The following is a 17,129-nucleotide window of genomic DNA, read 5'->3' as shown; positions in this document are numbered from 1 at the left end:
GAGGAAGCAGGTGAGTGGGTGGGTGGATGCATAGATACAGAAATACAAATACACGTATAGATATGCACATTTTAAAATAGCCATGTCCCCATTTCCTAAATTGTGAACTCTGCCATTGCTAAGCTTGAAAAGTTTCTGAGACTAGGAATTGTCTGAGTTTAAATTTTCAAGTAAGAAAGTTTGTACCTAAGTTTAAAGCAGTCTTAGATAAAAAAGAAAACAGTCATTATGCCGGAGTCAGTCCCAAAGCACTGAATGTTTTTTCATATATCAAATTAATCTCTCACAAAATCTGCTTGCTCCAAAATTCCATCGCTTATTTTATGATTCTCGCAACAATATGTCAATGATGACAAAGATTTCATAAACTCCTCTCTTGAATCACTAGATCTGGGAACATAGACAGATAGCTTTATTTCTTGTACATATAAATCCTGGCCGGAGCTCATATTACTATAATTGCACTCACCAGTTGAGAATACATTTGCATAAATCCCGTTTGTAAACCTCAAAATTTCAAATTACTTTGCAAGATCGTTTCAGTTCTGCAAATCAAAATACTTAAGCGGTAACGAGCTTCTTTATTCAAAAGACATTTATCATCATCATGCTCCATATTTTGGGGCTTTCCAAAGCTTGAATGCAATCTCATACAATAGCCGATCTGCAAGTATTGCAAGATTCCCTCCATGCTGCAACAGAAATTATTATCAGGCTTCATAGGTATTTCACCAGTTAATAGATTAAACAGTTTAAGACACAAAAATAGTCAATCAAAACACACCATTTCCAGAAAATTGAATGAAAGCTATTTTGACCGGTGCACATGTAACCCAATTCCCTTAGACACATATCTCCATATAGCCCTTGTATCATTTGAGATAAGTACAGTAGTGTGTTTTTCTGCCAACATAAGTGGACTGGTAATAGAATGGCTTTCTAAAATGCCCTGAGACTATTCCACTTAATTTTTTCTATTTGACTGATTATTACATTACTGCGAGGAACTTGAAGAACAAACCTTCACAAAATGTGAACTAGTGAAAAGATCAAAAGAACAACTCGAAATTCTCTCAAATTCTTCAAACAAATAAAAAAGATTGAGATCATTTATTGATAACACACCAATATCTAATCACACTTTTAACGTCAGAATTTTATAAATTCTGGTGGAGAGGAATATACAATAAAGAAATAAAGATCTGGACAAAATAGAGTGACCAAAATGGAAACAAAATAAAGATCTCTACTCTGCTAAAATCAGTGACTTGCAAGGAACAATCATCTAGCTCTGCAAAATATTAAATAAAATGAACATCAATCTCAAATGAAAACTGAAGAGAAACAATGTCATTTTGTAATTGACCAATGGTTTCATTCATGCAAAGAGAAAACAATGACATCACCATGTAATTATTCATCTTCAGCATCGGCCTACTAGTTAATTAAGGAGGAAATTAACATCTATGTTATGCCCTGATCAGTGTTGGGAACAGTTAGGTTTTAGGGAAAGTAGACTAACCAAAAATATGCGTGTACCAAAACCATCCAATTATGCATTGGACATTTCCGTCAGATGTTGTACTTGTATTTGGTAGATAGAATTATTGAATAGACTGATATTAGGTCTAGATCATTGAGGACAAATTCTTTTATCAACCAGATAATCTGTTGATTGGGCCATTTAAAGTCAACTGCTAGCTTTAGCATTTGTATTTTTTTAACTATTTATTATGTGAACAAAATAACTCTCTGGTATAGATCTCCAAATGCTGGAGTATAAAAATGAAGAGCGAGACATGAAAAAGACGCCATCAAAGCTAACCTATATGGAGTTAGTGACCACAAATATTACTCTTGGGCTGATACTTACACGTTACCACCTACAGTGTATGTCAAACCAAAGGATTCTCTCTTCAATTCAAAGGAAACTTTTTAGACTTCACAATAAAAGTGAAAAGAAATTACAATTAACAAAGAGGGTGGGAAAGCAATTTATCATAAGCGAAAGATGTAGAATTTCCTTTAAATTCTGCAACTGCTGTGATGAACAAACCTGAAACTAATCGTTGCACCAAGGCACACAATTTCTCTACCAATTTGCAGCGGAATAGAACAGAAATAAAACACAGTCACGTGATAGCAAAAAACACAAGATTTTTCTATGAAAACACAACTGGTAAAACCCTCTACTAACTGTAGATTTTATTGAGAGAATTTGAGCAATACAGTTTCACTAGAAAACACACATGTTTTCCTTGCTTAAACTAAGCTTGAACACCCTTCACACAATCCTGATCCAGCTCCTCTTGCTTGCGTTGTTTCTCGGCCCCTATCTTCTAGCATAGGAAGTCTCCTATTTTCTAGGGCAGATTTGGGGTCCTATTATTTAGGATCCTCCTAAATCCTAGCGCACACCTGCAAGCAAAATTCTCTCCTTCTCTTGTTGTGTATAGGCTTCTCCTTACACGCTATCCTAGAAAGCCTTTAAAACACAATCTCGTGCATACAAGAATGAATAATGATGTGCCCTCGTCCTCCTTGTATGCTTTTTGATCATGCTAAAACTGGCAAGTGTATTTTTGGAACTCGGACTTGTGATTGCTAAGTTAACTGAGTCCAACTGACTAGTGTAACTCGTCATAGTGTCAATTTCGAACTTGAGACTTCTCACTTGTGTTTTTCCAAATCTAACTCGCACTAGGAGACAAACGAATTGAGCCTCCAACTTTTGCACATGAGTTTCTGCTTCATGAACTCGTCCTACTCCTTAGGAACTTGTGCATGCTAAGGAAAGACTAGTGGTGAGGTCTTCTTGACTAAGGCACAAGTCAAGAAGGACCTTTCTCGCAACTATTTTCAACACTCCCTCTTAGCAAGGAAGGTGCTTCTGGAATAACCTCGTCCACCAGGATCTGCCTCTAACACTACCATGTTCTCCGTTGCTGCAGTTGCTCCCTCTAAACTAGAAGACTTCCCTTCTTTCTTTTGAGGAATCTAATCTGAAGACCTGTTCTTTCCAACCATGCTCTGCAAGTCCATCACTTCAGCCATAAGTGCCGTGTACCCTGTGTACCTTTGTGGTTGCTTCTTCTGGCTGAAGGTGATACTAGAAGATCCATCTCTCTCTTGATCTCCCTTAAACAAATCCTTTGTCCACTTGGCTCAAACTCTCCCTATACTGGGAGTCACTGACTGAGTGGCTACCTCCACTCGCCCTGGGCTATGCTCCTCATCATCCTGTTGGTCGGCCCAATTACCAACTAGCTTAGACTGAGACTGAGATACTGATTAAGGCTCTATTTTGAGTAGCTGCTTCTCAAGTACTCTATTGACTCTTGCTCTAAGGACTCCCTCTGAGTTCTACTTTCCTCAACCATCACTTCTCTACTCTGAGATCTCCCTGCCATGCTGCTCAAGGTTGCACCTGTCTCTACCTAAAACTTGTAGAGATTCTTCTTCCTCACACCTATTTTCTTCTTACATCTAGAAGCTAAGTGTTGGAGATAAGCCTTACCTCTGTTGAAGATGACATCATAACCCTTGTCCTCAAGGGTAGCTACCAAAACAAGATTATGCTTTAATCCTAGAACATATAGGACATCTCTGAGATGAAGAGAATTACCTGACTCCCTTTGAAAACTAACAGTGCCAACTCCACTAGCTACATACTAACCATCATCTCCTAGCTCAATCTGAAATTACATGTCCTTCTCCTTCAGGTGGCTGAAACTCTTCTTCTTGTTGTTGAAAACTTCTAGTAAACTGTGTGTTGTGTTTGATGAAGTTTACCATAAGTTTTCAACAACATCAAGTTGCTGACTGTGAAAATATTCATGTTAAAATTCTTCTTGTTCCCAGTCATGTGGAAGGATGCTCTTGAATCAATATACCATACATTGTTGTCTGTTGAGCTTGCCATGTAAGAAATCAATGAGAAATTTTTCTCAAACTGGGCAGAAAATGCATCTACCTTCGTTGATGCAACTACATGATCCTTACTAGACTCCTTTGGCTTAGGACACTTAGTGGCATATTGTCCAAACTCATGGCAATGGAAGCACTTGATCTTGCTTAGATCTGTCATTTTTCTCTTCTGACTAGACTTGACCACTTGTTTTCCCTCATTGCCCTTGGCCTTGCTACTCTTACCTACCACAGCAAAGTTCTCCTCGTCCTTTGTCTTCATCGATCTACCATCTTTGGTGTCTCTCTGGATCTCTTCTTGAACGTAGTCAGTCCATAGCCTTTCCTAACTAGGAAAATTCTCTCTCCCATTTACTGCATCTTGGAAACCATACCAAGACTTGTGAAGTCCTAGAAGAGCAAAACTCACAAGGTCATGGTCTGGTACAGTCACACCCGCAGCACTCAGCTCATCTCGTACCTAAGTGAACCTTGACAAATATGTGACAATGGGCTCATCCTTGCTCATCTGGATACTCCTTAGCTTCTTCTGAAGAGCAAGCTTCCTCGTATCACTAGTGCTTTGATATAATTGTAATATGGATTGATACATCTCATATGCTGTCTTCTTCTCATGGATATGAGGAACTATATGATCTCTTACCCCTTCTAGAATAATCCTCCTTGCTTTGATATCATTCTTGTTATGTTGGGCCAATTGTTGGGGATCTCGAGGTGGCGTTATCGCCTGCTTATCAACTCTCCCACCCCATTATCTTCCAACACTATCGTGATCCTCCCTTTCCAAGAGACAAAGTTAGAGCCTCCCTCAAAACAATGGTTTGCTCTCAATCCTTGATACGCCACCCTGCTTCCCCAGAGAGCTCTCCAACACCTACCCATGAGCAGCCTTGTAGTCCTTCACAATAGGTTGAACTTTGGGCATAAATCAACCACTAACAACCCTCCACAATATTGTACTATGACTATTCTACAAGTTTTCCAACCTGGACACATCAACCTAGCAAAAAAAAAACTTGGAATGACATAATAGACCTCTGTTTGGATGACGATTTATGCCCTAGAAATCTCCTTGGCATATGCACTGTATTCTGAGTTTTTTTTTTCTTGGCTCTGGTTAGGGCTTCTGCAATCCACATCAGCCCTAAAACTCCTCATACAACTACGCAATTCCTCCACTTCAAGGCTCCTACAATTGTGTTGTTGTTCTATGTGATTGCGGCCAAGGTTTAGCCACCTTCTAGGCCTTTCGGCCCTCCCAAAAAAAGGAGATTTTTCCACCTGCAATGACACAGAGCAACCTATCACCTGAACAGAGAAAGAGCACCCTAAACTTTCATAGCAAACTTGCCCAGATTTGTTCTCAAACACTTCAGCCTACCCTCAACCTATCTCAACCTCCCAAACACAACAAAGATATGTCAGGTTTCGTCCTTGCTTCTCTTGGAAAGACTCCTCTAGGCTGCAGCTCCCCTATTTGTCATTCACCTTATAATATTTGCACTTGTGACTTGTGTTGGTCTTTATTTTGTTCCTTGCTCTGATACCATGTAGAATTTCTTTGAAATTCTGCAACTGTTGTGATGAAAAAAACTGAAACTAATCATTGCACTGAGACACAAAAATTCTCTACCAATTTGCAGTGAAATAGAATAGAAATAAAACACAGTCACGCGATAGCAAGAAGCACAAGTTTTTTCTAGGGAAACCCAACTAGGAAAACCCTCCACTAACCGCAGATTTTGTTGAGAGAATTTGAGCAATTGATCTCTTACAAGGCAATACAGTTTCACTAGAAAACACACATGTTTGCCCTACTTAAACTAATCTTGAACACCCTACACACAATCCTGATCCAGCTCCTCTTGCTTGCATTGTTTCTCTGCCCCTACCTTCTAGTGCAGGAAGTTTCCCATTCCTAGCGCAGATTTGGGCTCCTATTATTTAGGATCCTCCTAAATCCTAATGCACACCTGCAAGAAAAATTCTCTCCTTCTCTTATTGCATATAGGCTTCTCCTTACACGCTCTCCTAGCAAGCCTCTCACACACACAATCTCGTGCATACAAGAATGAATAATGACGTGCCATTTTCCTCCTTATATGCTTTTCGATCATGCTAAAACTAGCAAGTGTATTTTTGGAGCTCGAACTTGTGATTACTAAGTTAAAAGTCTAACTGACTAGTGTAATTCGTCCTAATCTCAATTTAGAACTTGAGACTTCTCACTTGTCCTTTTCCAAATCTAATTCACACTAGGAGACAAACAAACTTAGCCTCCAACTCTTGCGCATGAGTCACTGCTTCATGAACTTGTACTACTCCTTAGGAATTCGTGCATGCTAAGGAAAGACTGGTGGTGAGGTCTTCTTGACTAAGGCACAAGTCAAGAAGGACCTTTCTTGCTACTATTTTCAACAAAAGAGCCATCAAACAGATTGTCAAGGGTCTCTTTCTTTTTTAGACTTCATCAAAGTCCTCATATCTTTCATGGAGATATCCTAGTCAAATCTCTCAGTCCTTGGGTGTTGATTGCCTTTTTCCATAGTTGCATATTTCATGATATCTTCCTTTCTTTCTTCACACATTTCCTTCCCAGGAACTTTCAATCAAAGTTCCTCGAATTATTGTCAACCACCTCATATTCCATATGACATATTATGTTGATTTAGACCAGAGTTGCGGGGGAGCGCTCCCCCCCCCTTCGAACCCGCTCCCAATCCGCACTCTGGGTGGGAGCGGGTTGGGAGCACACTCTTGAAATCGCTCCCGATCAAAAAATTTCTGTTCCCTGCCAAATTCGGGAGCGAGTTCGGTAGCATCGCTCCTGTCGCTCTCGGAGCGAAAATTAAAGCTCGGGAGTGATCATGGAGCAATCGCTCCTGAGCTTTTAATTTTCGCTCCAGGAGCAAATTGCGCGAAAAAATTGCCGCGGAGACGAAAAGAAATTTCATTAAAAAAAAAAAAAAAAAAAAAAAAAAAAAAAACCTTGTTTTAAAACAACTTGGGGGCAAAAAAATATTTCATTGTGACTTGAATGAGTTGAGGAGAGCAAAGAAGCGAGGAGCGAGCGCCGAGGAGCAAGGAGCAAGCCTGCAAGGAGGTTAGTAACTTAGTAATTTAGTATTTTAAACCTTAGTTAGGTAGTAATTTAGTAGTTTAGTTAGTTTAATTTAGTTTATTTAGTAAAAAAATCATGAATGTAAATAGATTAAATTAATTAATCTAAATAAATTAAATTAATTTTCTCATTCCTATTCCCATTCCCGTTCTCATTAAATTTTGCAGATTCAAAAGCCTACAAATATCAAACATCATGGACCTGGCTATATTTCTTGGCATTTTCCTCTTCTTGGTCCCTTTTCTAGTTATTATGGTGCTGAAGAGTAGGAAACGGAGGGGCCAAAATGAAGAGGGGTATGAAGAAGCTGGAGAAAGTGGATTTGATGAAAACCCCGGTGAGGAGGAGCTGGAGGAGGGTGAACATGACTCTCAAAAAAATAAACAAGACCAAACCCCATTGTGGAAATATGTTAATAGGCCTGAAGCAGGGAAAGGGGGTGGAACCACTAAATTTCATTGCCCCCATTGCAACAATAATTACACAGGTTCATACACCCGTGCCAGAAAACACCTCTGCGGGAAAAGGCCATTAGGAATCAAAACTTGTGCAGCTGTGTCAGCAGCAGATAAAGCCAAATACATAAGGGAAGAGGAGGAAGCCCAATACAAATCTAAAAAATCAAGGGGTTTCTTTGAACCAAGCTCACAATCACAAGCACAAAGAACTCCTTCAGCATCCTCCCAAGGCAGTGGATATGGAGGCACAGGGTCATCAGCTTTAAGGCATAGAACCATATCAGATTTCCTTGATGAGGGGTGTATAAATGATGTGGATTCAAAGGTTTACAGGTTTCTCTATGCATGTGGGATACCATTCAATGTTCTTCACTCACCTTATTGGCACGTAATGGTTTCTGCCATAAATGATGCCCCTAAACGATATAAGAGCCTTGGGTATGACAAGGCAAGAACCGTTGGCCTTGATCATGAAAAAGCAAAAATATCACATTCTTTGAATAGAATGACAAGTTCTTGCACTGACCATGGGGTGTCCATTGTATCTGATGGATGGACAAATGTAAAAGGCAAGCCATTGATAAGTGTTCTTGATGTGTCTGTTACTGGTGCCATCTTTCTAACTGCACATGATTACTCAGACAAGTTCAAGACTGCCATCAACATTGCAGAAGCATTACTTGAAACAATTGACCGTATTGGGCCATACAATGTCATTCAAGTCATCACTGATAATGCTCTTAATTGTAAGGCAGCGGGAGCAACTATTGAGGATAAATACCCCAACATATTTTGGTCTGGATGTTTGGTTCACACATTGAACCTTCTGATGCATGATGTTTTCAAGAACAAAAATGCACAATACAAATGGATTGGTGATTTGTACAAGAAAGGCAAACAAATGATAAAATTTATTACAAATCATAGCAATACCCATGGCCTTTTCCGCAGTCACTCAAGATTGGAGTTATTGAAGATTGCAAAGACCAGATTTGGTAGCTATTACCTCACCTTCAGGCGCCTTTTGAAGGTAAGAGAGTCATTGGCTAGCATGGTATCAAGTCCACATTGGCAGGTATTAAAGGAAAGGGCTACAAATGCAGCTGACAGGCGAGGTTTTGAATTGGTCAAGGAGGCCGCTCTTGATGGTCAGTGTTGGACAAGTGTGAGACAAGTATTGGATTTCACCAAGGATATTGGATTTCACCAAGCCCATTTATCACATGATTCAGTTTGCAGATACAGATAAACCAGTGATTGGTGAGGTGTATGAGCAGATGGATACCATGTTGGGGCAAATAAAAGATACTATTCATAACATAGATCCCGACTTGTACAAACTGATTCACGATTGTGTGTGTGAATGGTGGAATAAACTTAATCTTCCACTACATTGCTTGGCGTATATCCTTACGCCAAAATACTACTTTACATCTTGGTTGGACCAACCTGCACCAGGGGGTGGGATTAAGACCAAACCCCATTTAGATGCAGAGGTAACTAGTGGATATTTGCAAGCATTAGAAAATTTGATACCTGACAGGGAGGAATGTGCAGATGTGCGCCTTGAAATAGGAAAATACTTCAGTGGCACTGGTTTGTTTGGTAACTTCCATGCAATGGAAGACATAGACAGATTTGATTCTCTCACATGGTGGGAAACATATGGCGGCCAAGGACTTTTGCCAAAATTGGCAAAAAAAGTTCTATCACAGGTTGTAAATACTTCTTCTGCAGAGAGGTGTTGGAGCACCTACACCTTCATACATAATGTGAAAAGAAACAGACTCAATGAAAACCAGGTAGAAAACTTGGTTTATGTGCGCTAGAACTTGAGGTTGTTGAGTCATTACTATGATCGAGCTTATGAGGATCCCACATATAAAATTTGGGACAACCACCCAGAGGAAGACAATTTGGAGGATGGCACTATACATCTTGAAGAACTGGAAGAGGAACTTATAAGGGATGAAGATGAAGCAGCTGCAACAGCCATGCCACCTCCACCATCCAGTAGCACTGCTCGAGTTCCGAGTCTTGTTCCTTTGCTGTCGCCACTTCCATCTACACCCTCACGTGGAGGGAATGTGCCTTCTAGTTCTGGTCGTCGATCTGTGCGGGAGACTCCTAGAAGACCACCACAACCTGCATATACTCTTGGAGACTCTCGTGGCAAGGGACACATGTAGATTTACAGTTTACTTGTCTTTTCTAGTTTCTATTAGTTTTCATAACTATTGAGTCTTGAGTCCTTGACTCTTGACCCTTGACTCTTTCATATCATAATGATATTTTTTTGTAAACAATATATGACCGTGACAATGAAAATTTGAAGTTTGAAGTTGGCAATTATAACTCATTGGTAATGATTGTGAATTATGAATATGATGCTTTGTGAAAGACTAAAGTTGTTTCATTATTCATGTTTCATTTTATAGCATTTCATTTCATGTTAACAGTTAGAAGTTAGAACTTAGAAATATCTAAGATATTATTTCTTGTAATGGTTAAACTTAGCTTACAAGTACAACTTTGGTGATCAATGATGATAAATATTATATATTGAGTTTTCAATTTTGAAAGCTTGAAGTTGAAACTTTAAGATTGAATTTGATGAATCATGATTCACAAGACTCAATATGTTGCAGTTGTAATATGTATGTTACTAACTTGTGGACATGGTTGATGAAGATTATAACTTCTAGATGATTGATGTGATATGGTTCAGTGATCAATCTATGTTTTTTATATCTAATTCACCATTCTACATGTTTTTGTTGACATATATGTATACAAAATTAAAAAATATAAATATAAATAAATAAATATATATATATATATATATATATATTTAAAAAATCGCTCCTGGATTCGCTCCTAAACCGGGAGCTTCTGAAAATGTCGCTCCCGCTCCCAAGTAACATTGGCCTACACATTGAATCCAATGTACTATGATGAAGCATACTTGGCTAAATTTGGGGGTTGAAGGAGGCCCCAAACAAATATATAGAGGAGACAATCATTAGAAAACCCAAGAATAAAAAATCTCCAGGCCTCAATGGTCTTCCGGTGGAATTGTACAAGAAAATGTGGCATGTGGTTTTTGACTGTGTATTCGAAAATGTCCCAAGAAGCTGTCCGAAGTGGTGGTATGAGGGAGTTGGTCAATGGACGGGGCCCAATTACTTTTATTAATTCGGGGCAGATTTATTCTTGATTATCTTATAACTGCATGGGAGGGGCTTAAATGGGCATGGTGGTTTGGCCAAAAGTCTTTTTTTTTTTCTAATTTATTTTGATAAAGCTTATGACAGAATTGAATTGGACTCCATCCATAACATGTTGGACTTTGGCTCTTTTTATCATAGGTCAGCCACATTTATTTTCTCATCCGCCTCAGTAAGAGTTAGTGCGAATAATGTGATTTCTAATTTTATTCTTCTACAATGCTACATTTGACATGGTTTCCTTCTTAGTCCAAATTGTTATGGGATTGTGCCCTAGATTATTTGTTGGAGGATACTACATTGCAATGGGAAACTTAGAGGTTTCTCTATGCTTGGTGGTAGCCACTATTTAATGTCCACTTTGTTGGTAATTCGACCCTAATACCTGAATTGACTCAGCAGTCTGTTGGGAGTACTTTTTATGCTTGGACACTTTTGCAGAAGCTAATGGAGTGGTTGTTTGTGAGGAGAAAATATAAATATTTTTTATTGGCCAGGATGACCCTCCTCATTGGTTGAACCATAAATGGAAGTTTATTTAAGCTAGAGAGAACATTCAGTATTTGGATATTCCCTTTGGCATTCAAAATTCTCTTGTTGATCGATGGAAGTGGATCATGGCCAAGTTTGAAGAAAACTTCACGAATCGTCTCAATCTTCCTCTTGCTGGGAAGGTTCCAATTGTTCACAAGATCTTAGCAGTCAAGCAAATCTATTATTCCTCATCTTTTCCTTTTTGAACCTACTTAAAAAATGTTGAAGAGCATTCTTAGAAGTTTTCTTTACAGAAAGCAAAGTGGGGCAAAAAGGGATTCCTTTGATGGCTTGGCATCTCTACAATTTACCAAGAGATCAAGGGGGATTGAGCCTCCATAAAGTAAGAGTTCAAGGGCTGGTTGTTTGTAGAAAATCGACAATTTGCAAAGTGGAGAAGGATGTTGCTTGGTAATTTTTAGTTTGACACAAAATTCATCAAACTCAACACAATCAAAGAATTAAAGATCACTTTCAATTTTGTGAAATAATCACTAATGCTCAGGATTTCATTGATTATAAGTTTTTCCCCACTTAAGAGGGTGTGGATTGCTTCACAAATTGTTTCTTGTTTCTTCCTTGGCAATTTGAGAGACATCACCTAGGATTTGACATCACACTTGATTTGGAAATTTTTGTCCCTCAATGGTCATAGGTTTGCAAGCAAAAGATTGGCCAAAAAGGGTCTCTTCTTTTGGAAGGATTTGTGGAATCATGATCACCAACAATAGCACACATGCCATGCTCTTGAGTCTTAACAGAATTCAAGAGCTCAATTGTTTGGACAAAGCAGTTTTAGAGGGTCTAATGTCATATGATTCCTTTTGAAAATGCACCAAGATGAGTGAGGCCGTTCTGGAGGTCTTGAAGATGGAGCAGTGAAAAGCCATTTTACATCTATGTGGTAAAGAACCTCTATGATCTGGTAAGGCACTCATCCAACATTGTCCCCCACTTGAACAAAAGGTAGGGGCTGAGGGATATTATGGCACATTGATTTAGGAGATGCCAGTCCATTTGGTAATCACACTCTTCTTTTAAACACATAATATGTGAGTGCCTTCTACTTCATCCGGGGTTGGCTATCAAGAGCAAGCTTCAGAATTAGGTGTTAGCATATCTTGCCTGTGCCATGTGTAGTAAGGATAAAATGGTTGAGTATGGCTTTCTGGAGATGCTAATCCATCAGAATTTTCTGGGCATGGTTTCAAGCTGAATTTCACTTCCTTTTCACCGCCTTGTTTTCGTGGAAAGGTTCTCTACTGGGGAACAATTGGATGATTAGGGACAACCACAAATCTCTATGGCACAAAGCTCCGCTGCTATAATTAGTTTTCTATGGAAACATCGGTGTAAAGTAACTTTTCATGAGGACCACTATGCTTTTAGCCTAGGGTAATTATGGAGCTTTAAGTAAAATCTAGCTTTACTTGCAAAAGTTCAATTTAGTGCCTTTCATCAAGATGCCGAGTCCCTTCCTCTTGGTGCATGGGCTCATATGCTTTACTTTTGGGCCCTTTTGAGGCGGGACTTTCCCAGTACCCCTGTTGTTAGTATGCTGTAATTACCCACGTTATGATGTATTTATTTTTTCTAGGAAGCAATATATGCAATATTTCTCAAAAATTAGAACAGCTCTCAAAGATAGGAAGGATGTCTAAAACCTGGAAGAGAATAGAAAATAAAGTCTAAGAATATTTTCATCTTGACGTAGCATAAATATCCCAAAGATGTATGACAAATATATTTTTATGCACATAAGAAACGTGAGCATTTACTAAAATACATGAATATACACATAGATTCTAATCACAGACCCCCTTGCCATTTCAACATCATGCAACCCAACAAAATAGCCACAACATTCTATAAATACTAATTAAAAACTTTGAAAATGTGTTTATGTGAGTATAAAGAGCACATAAGAGTCAAATTGCTACCTCTTGGAAATCTTCAAAGGAAAATGTTTTTGCATCGTCACATCGGGTGACAGCTTGCTGATGTTGTACAACTAGCATAGGATGATGGTGCCTGCTGAGATAGCAATATTAGCTCTTCAGGAAAAACATATGAATATTTACTAGACATATGATAATTATACACCAATCAGAGATGCTTGAGCTATGTTAATTCCCAGGTATCAAGTAGATTGAAAAAACTACCTCACATCATCTAGTGGTTTCCCTGATTTCATGGTGTAGCTCTGACGTGGGCAAAGTGATGCCAGGCTTGGACTTATTTCCTTCGACGAAACTAGAAGTGAAGAATCATCAGTCTTGTCAAGGGAAATTGATCCATAGCTCAATGCCAACGAAAGATACAAACGACTGGCAGCTGCAGTACCATGGTGCACGATTTCTGTTATTTCCCCAACCAATGCATTGATCCATTCGAGGGCATTGGCTGGAGATGCGCTATTGTCACAATTTCCAGCTTCTTTTACTTTCTGGGTTGGTGCAATATGCACAATAACAAGGTCAAACTTGCTAGTATATGCTACTGTGTCTTCTTGTAACCCTATCATATCCAAAAGTTTAGATGCTGCTGAAAGAGGATCTGGGGGCTCTTCTGACTCTTTTGAGCTTTCCATTTTGTTCCTAAGTTCATGCAAGGGTGTGACAAAAAAGCCCACTTTTTCCCCAAATATCTTAGCAGTGCCAGAATTTGTTACCATAGCAGCATTCATTCCCATAAACCTTAAGTTCAATAGATAGCATATATTGGCTTTAAAAACTTGTTTAGAAACATGGCTTAAACAAAAAACCTAGTCCAGACACTAAACCAAAAAAAATATACCTCTCTGCTATCCTCGGAATAATTGCATATTCCTTACATTCCCAACTGGCAGCTGCACCAGCATCAACACTGTTCTCAACAGCTTTTTCTTTCTGCATGCATAGATGATGTAGTAAACAAGTTAGTGGTTTTATAGAAACCGATTGGATAAATTCATAGACTGAAATCTAGATAAGGCAATTATCTTACTGAATAGAATTCATGTAGATCCAACAGTTGTGCTAGTTCCCTCACCATTCTCTCATCTTCACTCACTGTAAAACACCGAGCCAAAGAAATGACAATCATTTATGTTTTAAAGCATGTTCTCAAATCGCATCATTAAATCAATCATGCAAAATCACAGTGTTCAATATGCTAAATACTACAGTGATGGTACTCAAAATTTAAGACAAACTCAAAGATATTATTCGTTTATTTGATGGAAATTTATAAACAATACTAATAATATGCATGTCACAACAATAATTGGAAAATTATAGTTTGATTCAAATTTGTTGAGGATGTATTCACATAAAATAGGAAAAACATCTAAGAAAAATAATACAACCTTAGTATTTTAGTATGTTGCACTTAGTGTATTGTCAAAACGAACAGCATCCACATCAATTGCACAATAGCTTTTTTATTTCTTACAGAAGCATATTTAAAATGCATCTAATAGTTCATTACTACACAAAGTAAAAATACATCATGAAGCCAAAAAGCGGACACATACACTACAGGTACCCGCCCCTCCTTACATAATCAAGCAACACTAGAATATCTCCTTTGGTTCTAACCTCGAGAGAATCTACATCCTTCCTAAATAACTCCATCCTGGATGAGATCTGCATAGCCAACTCTGATTAAAAAGTTGTCAGTTCTCCTAAATGGAACAGATTGGTTGCCCCAAGAAAGGTTATTCGACACCAGCTTATTCATAAGGAGGAGATGCCCCGTAGTCACATCGCATACCACACACTCCTTACCGCTTGTCAGATCATCCATGTATCCTCAAAAAGAATCTCTTTCCAATGTAGAGGGATAACAAGAGGGTACTGCATTCAGCAACAATCAATAACCAACGAACTTTGGTGACCCTACCATTTCACAGAACATTAACCATTTGTGCTTTATGCCAAACTACATAACATCTATCAGTTAAACTAGCACGATGTAGAAAATTCTTACCCCTTGCATGTTATGAAGAGTTAACCACCCAAGAACTTAAGACTTGAAAGGAATAGTAGAGTAGAACTTCCAGATAACTTGAGACTGCCTAATACATCTTGTCATATGATCTTCAAACGTCCGCTTCCTATAAAGAGAAACAATAATGGGAAGACACACAAATCATGGAATAAAGCTCCTTGGTCCTATTCCACAAGACCATTTTCAATCTTTACATATAGGTCCAAGAACTCCAAGTTTAACTTGAACAAGTTGTCATTTGGAATTATTTAATAGAGTTTGCTAAATGCAGGTATGTCCACAGCTTGAAGCCTTGGAAACCAACGGAGGGTTCCTCAAGGCAGCTACTTATCGGAATCCTTGTTCCACAAGTCTCTTCATATGTAAAAACTTTCAACTACTAGCCATTTTCCAATAAAGAAAGAGTTAAACTAACTTGGCCCCTCTCCACAAGGAAAGTTCAAACTGAAAGTGCTGCCAAATCCCATCCGTTGTAACAATCCCCAATCTTGGTGCAACCCCCTTGATAAGTTGATATCTCCTTCAAGCCTGCCATATCCTTTTGAGGATACCTAAACTAGGGACTAAATGTTTCAATGCCATGGGGTGCCCAATATGACATTGACATTGATAAGACTCTGAATGCAATGTCAACCAAATATCTGTAATGGCGCACTCCCACTCATAACCCAAACGATCCATTCAATGGCCACCATTGCCCCTTTGACGTGTATATGAATTAGACCAGGCCAATTCTATCCATATGAATTCCTTAAGCTAGTTATCCTGATGTTCGCTTTGACATGGCAGGTAATGTTGCTTCAATATCAAAGATCATTATTCATGTAAAAGTCTTTTGCTGTAGCATTATCTGTGCAGTACACCCTAGCTCTGTTTGCTAATGATGGAAAGTTTTAAAATGTGAAATACAATCCCACTACCCTGATAGAACTCTACAGTCATTGATCAGAAACTACGATCTGACATTAAACCCAAAAGTTTAAAAGTCGTTTCCATTAAACCCATAATATCAAAAACACTAATATGTTCTTTTTCCTCAAAAGAGTCAGAGAAGAATATAACATGCCTTGCGGGAGTAGATCTCTAACTGCGAGGAAACCACAACAGCCTCGAGAAGCTAGAGCATGTAGATGAGAATGAGAAGAACCTAGAGTAGGCATCAGGCCATCCCCATAGATCAACAAAGCACGGGAAGGCTTGTCCACCATATTTTCGCTATGTTCTGCACAGAAAGTATTCTCCTCTTCCCTATCCTTCTGCCACAACATTCTAGATACACCGTTACCAGTTAGATACGTGCGTAGGAAGTAAGGAAGGAGGAAGTTAGCCTGTTTAAGCCCAGCATTCTTGTATAATTACATCTATAATGCAAACTAGGAAAATGACCATCTTACGAGGTGGGAGAAGAAGCATTGATCGAGTGAACTTATTGATTTTATTCTCTTATCCCAAAACCACCAAACGACCGACCGAAGCTGATCGACGACTCTGTCAACCCCCAATCCAATATACCACAGCCAGCCAACAAGGTCCTCTAAACGGGGGCCCTTGCCGAGCTATGCCAACACGCTCCATCCGGGCGGGGACGCACACCATGGGCATGCTATAATATATTGGGGAACGAGCGTTGAGCGTAGCGAGCCGCCCTCCTTTGGAGTGTCCTTTCAGTCCTTCCTCCTACCAAAGAGAATGGGTTAGTCGTGGAAAGAATATAACACAACCCAACAATCTCCCACTTGTTGTTTTCTTTCCATAGGGGGCCACAGGAGAGCTTAGTCATTTTTCCATCCCTGAAATGCCCATTGTTTCTCTACACCAAGAGAACTTCTCAGAGCTCACAGATTTTGTCAATGCATCTGCAGTATTCTTCAA

General features: G+C 39.0%; 1 protein-coding gene across 2 annotated transcripts; it reads right to left on the bottom strand.

Moving 5' to 3' along the window:
• Positions 1 to 237: 237 nt before the first annotated feature.
• LOC149203050 (uncharacterized) lies at positions 238 to 16,817 on the bottom strand. 2 transcript variants are annotated; one of them, XM_089400086.1, is made up of 6 exons: positions 16,652 to 16,817; positions 14,253 to 14,317; positions 14,064 to 14,155; positions 13,430 to 13,963; positions 13,208 to 13,301; positions 238 to 692 (listed from the first exon to the last, which is right to left on the bottom strand). In XM_089400086.1, exons 1-6 carry the CDS (start codon positions 16,668 to 16,670, stop codon positions 606 to 608), a joined length of 891 nt encoding a protein of 296 aa, XP_089256212.1. In that variant the 5' UTR covers positions 16,671 to 16,817; the 3' UTR covers positions 238 to 605. The 2 variants fall into 2 exon arrangements, with proteins under 2 accessions (XP_089256212.1, XP_089256213.1); XM_089400087.1 differs by having other exon boundaries at positions 13,208 to 13,298.
• Between the last annotated feature and the right edge of the window lie 312 nt (positions 16,818 to 17,129).

This window comes from Pinus tabuliformis, chromosome 2_1 (assembly GCF_031772625.1).
Source record: "Pinus tabuliformis cultivar Carrire ecotype Pingquan chromosome 2_1, CPIR1, whole genome shotgun sequence".
Taxonomy (NCBI): domain Eukaryota; kingdom Viridiplantae; phylum Streptophyta; class Pinopsida; order Pinales; family Pinaceae; genus Pinus; species Pinus tabuliformis.
This window is presented reverse-complemented; position numbering and strand designations above follow the sequence as displayed.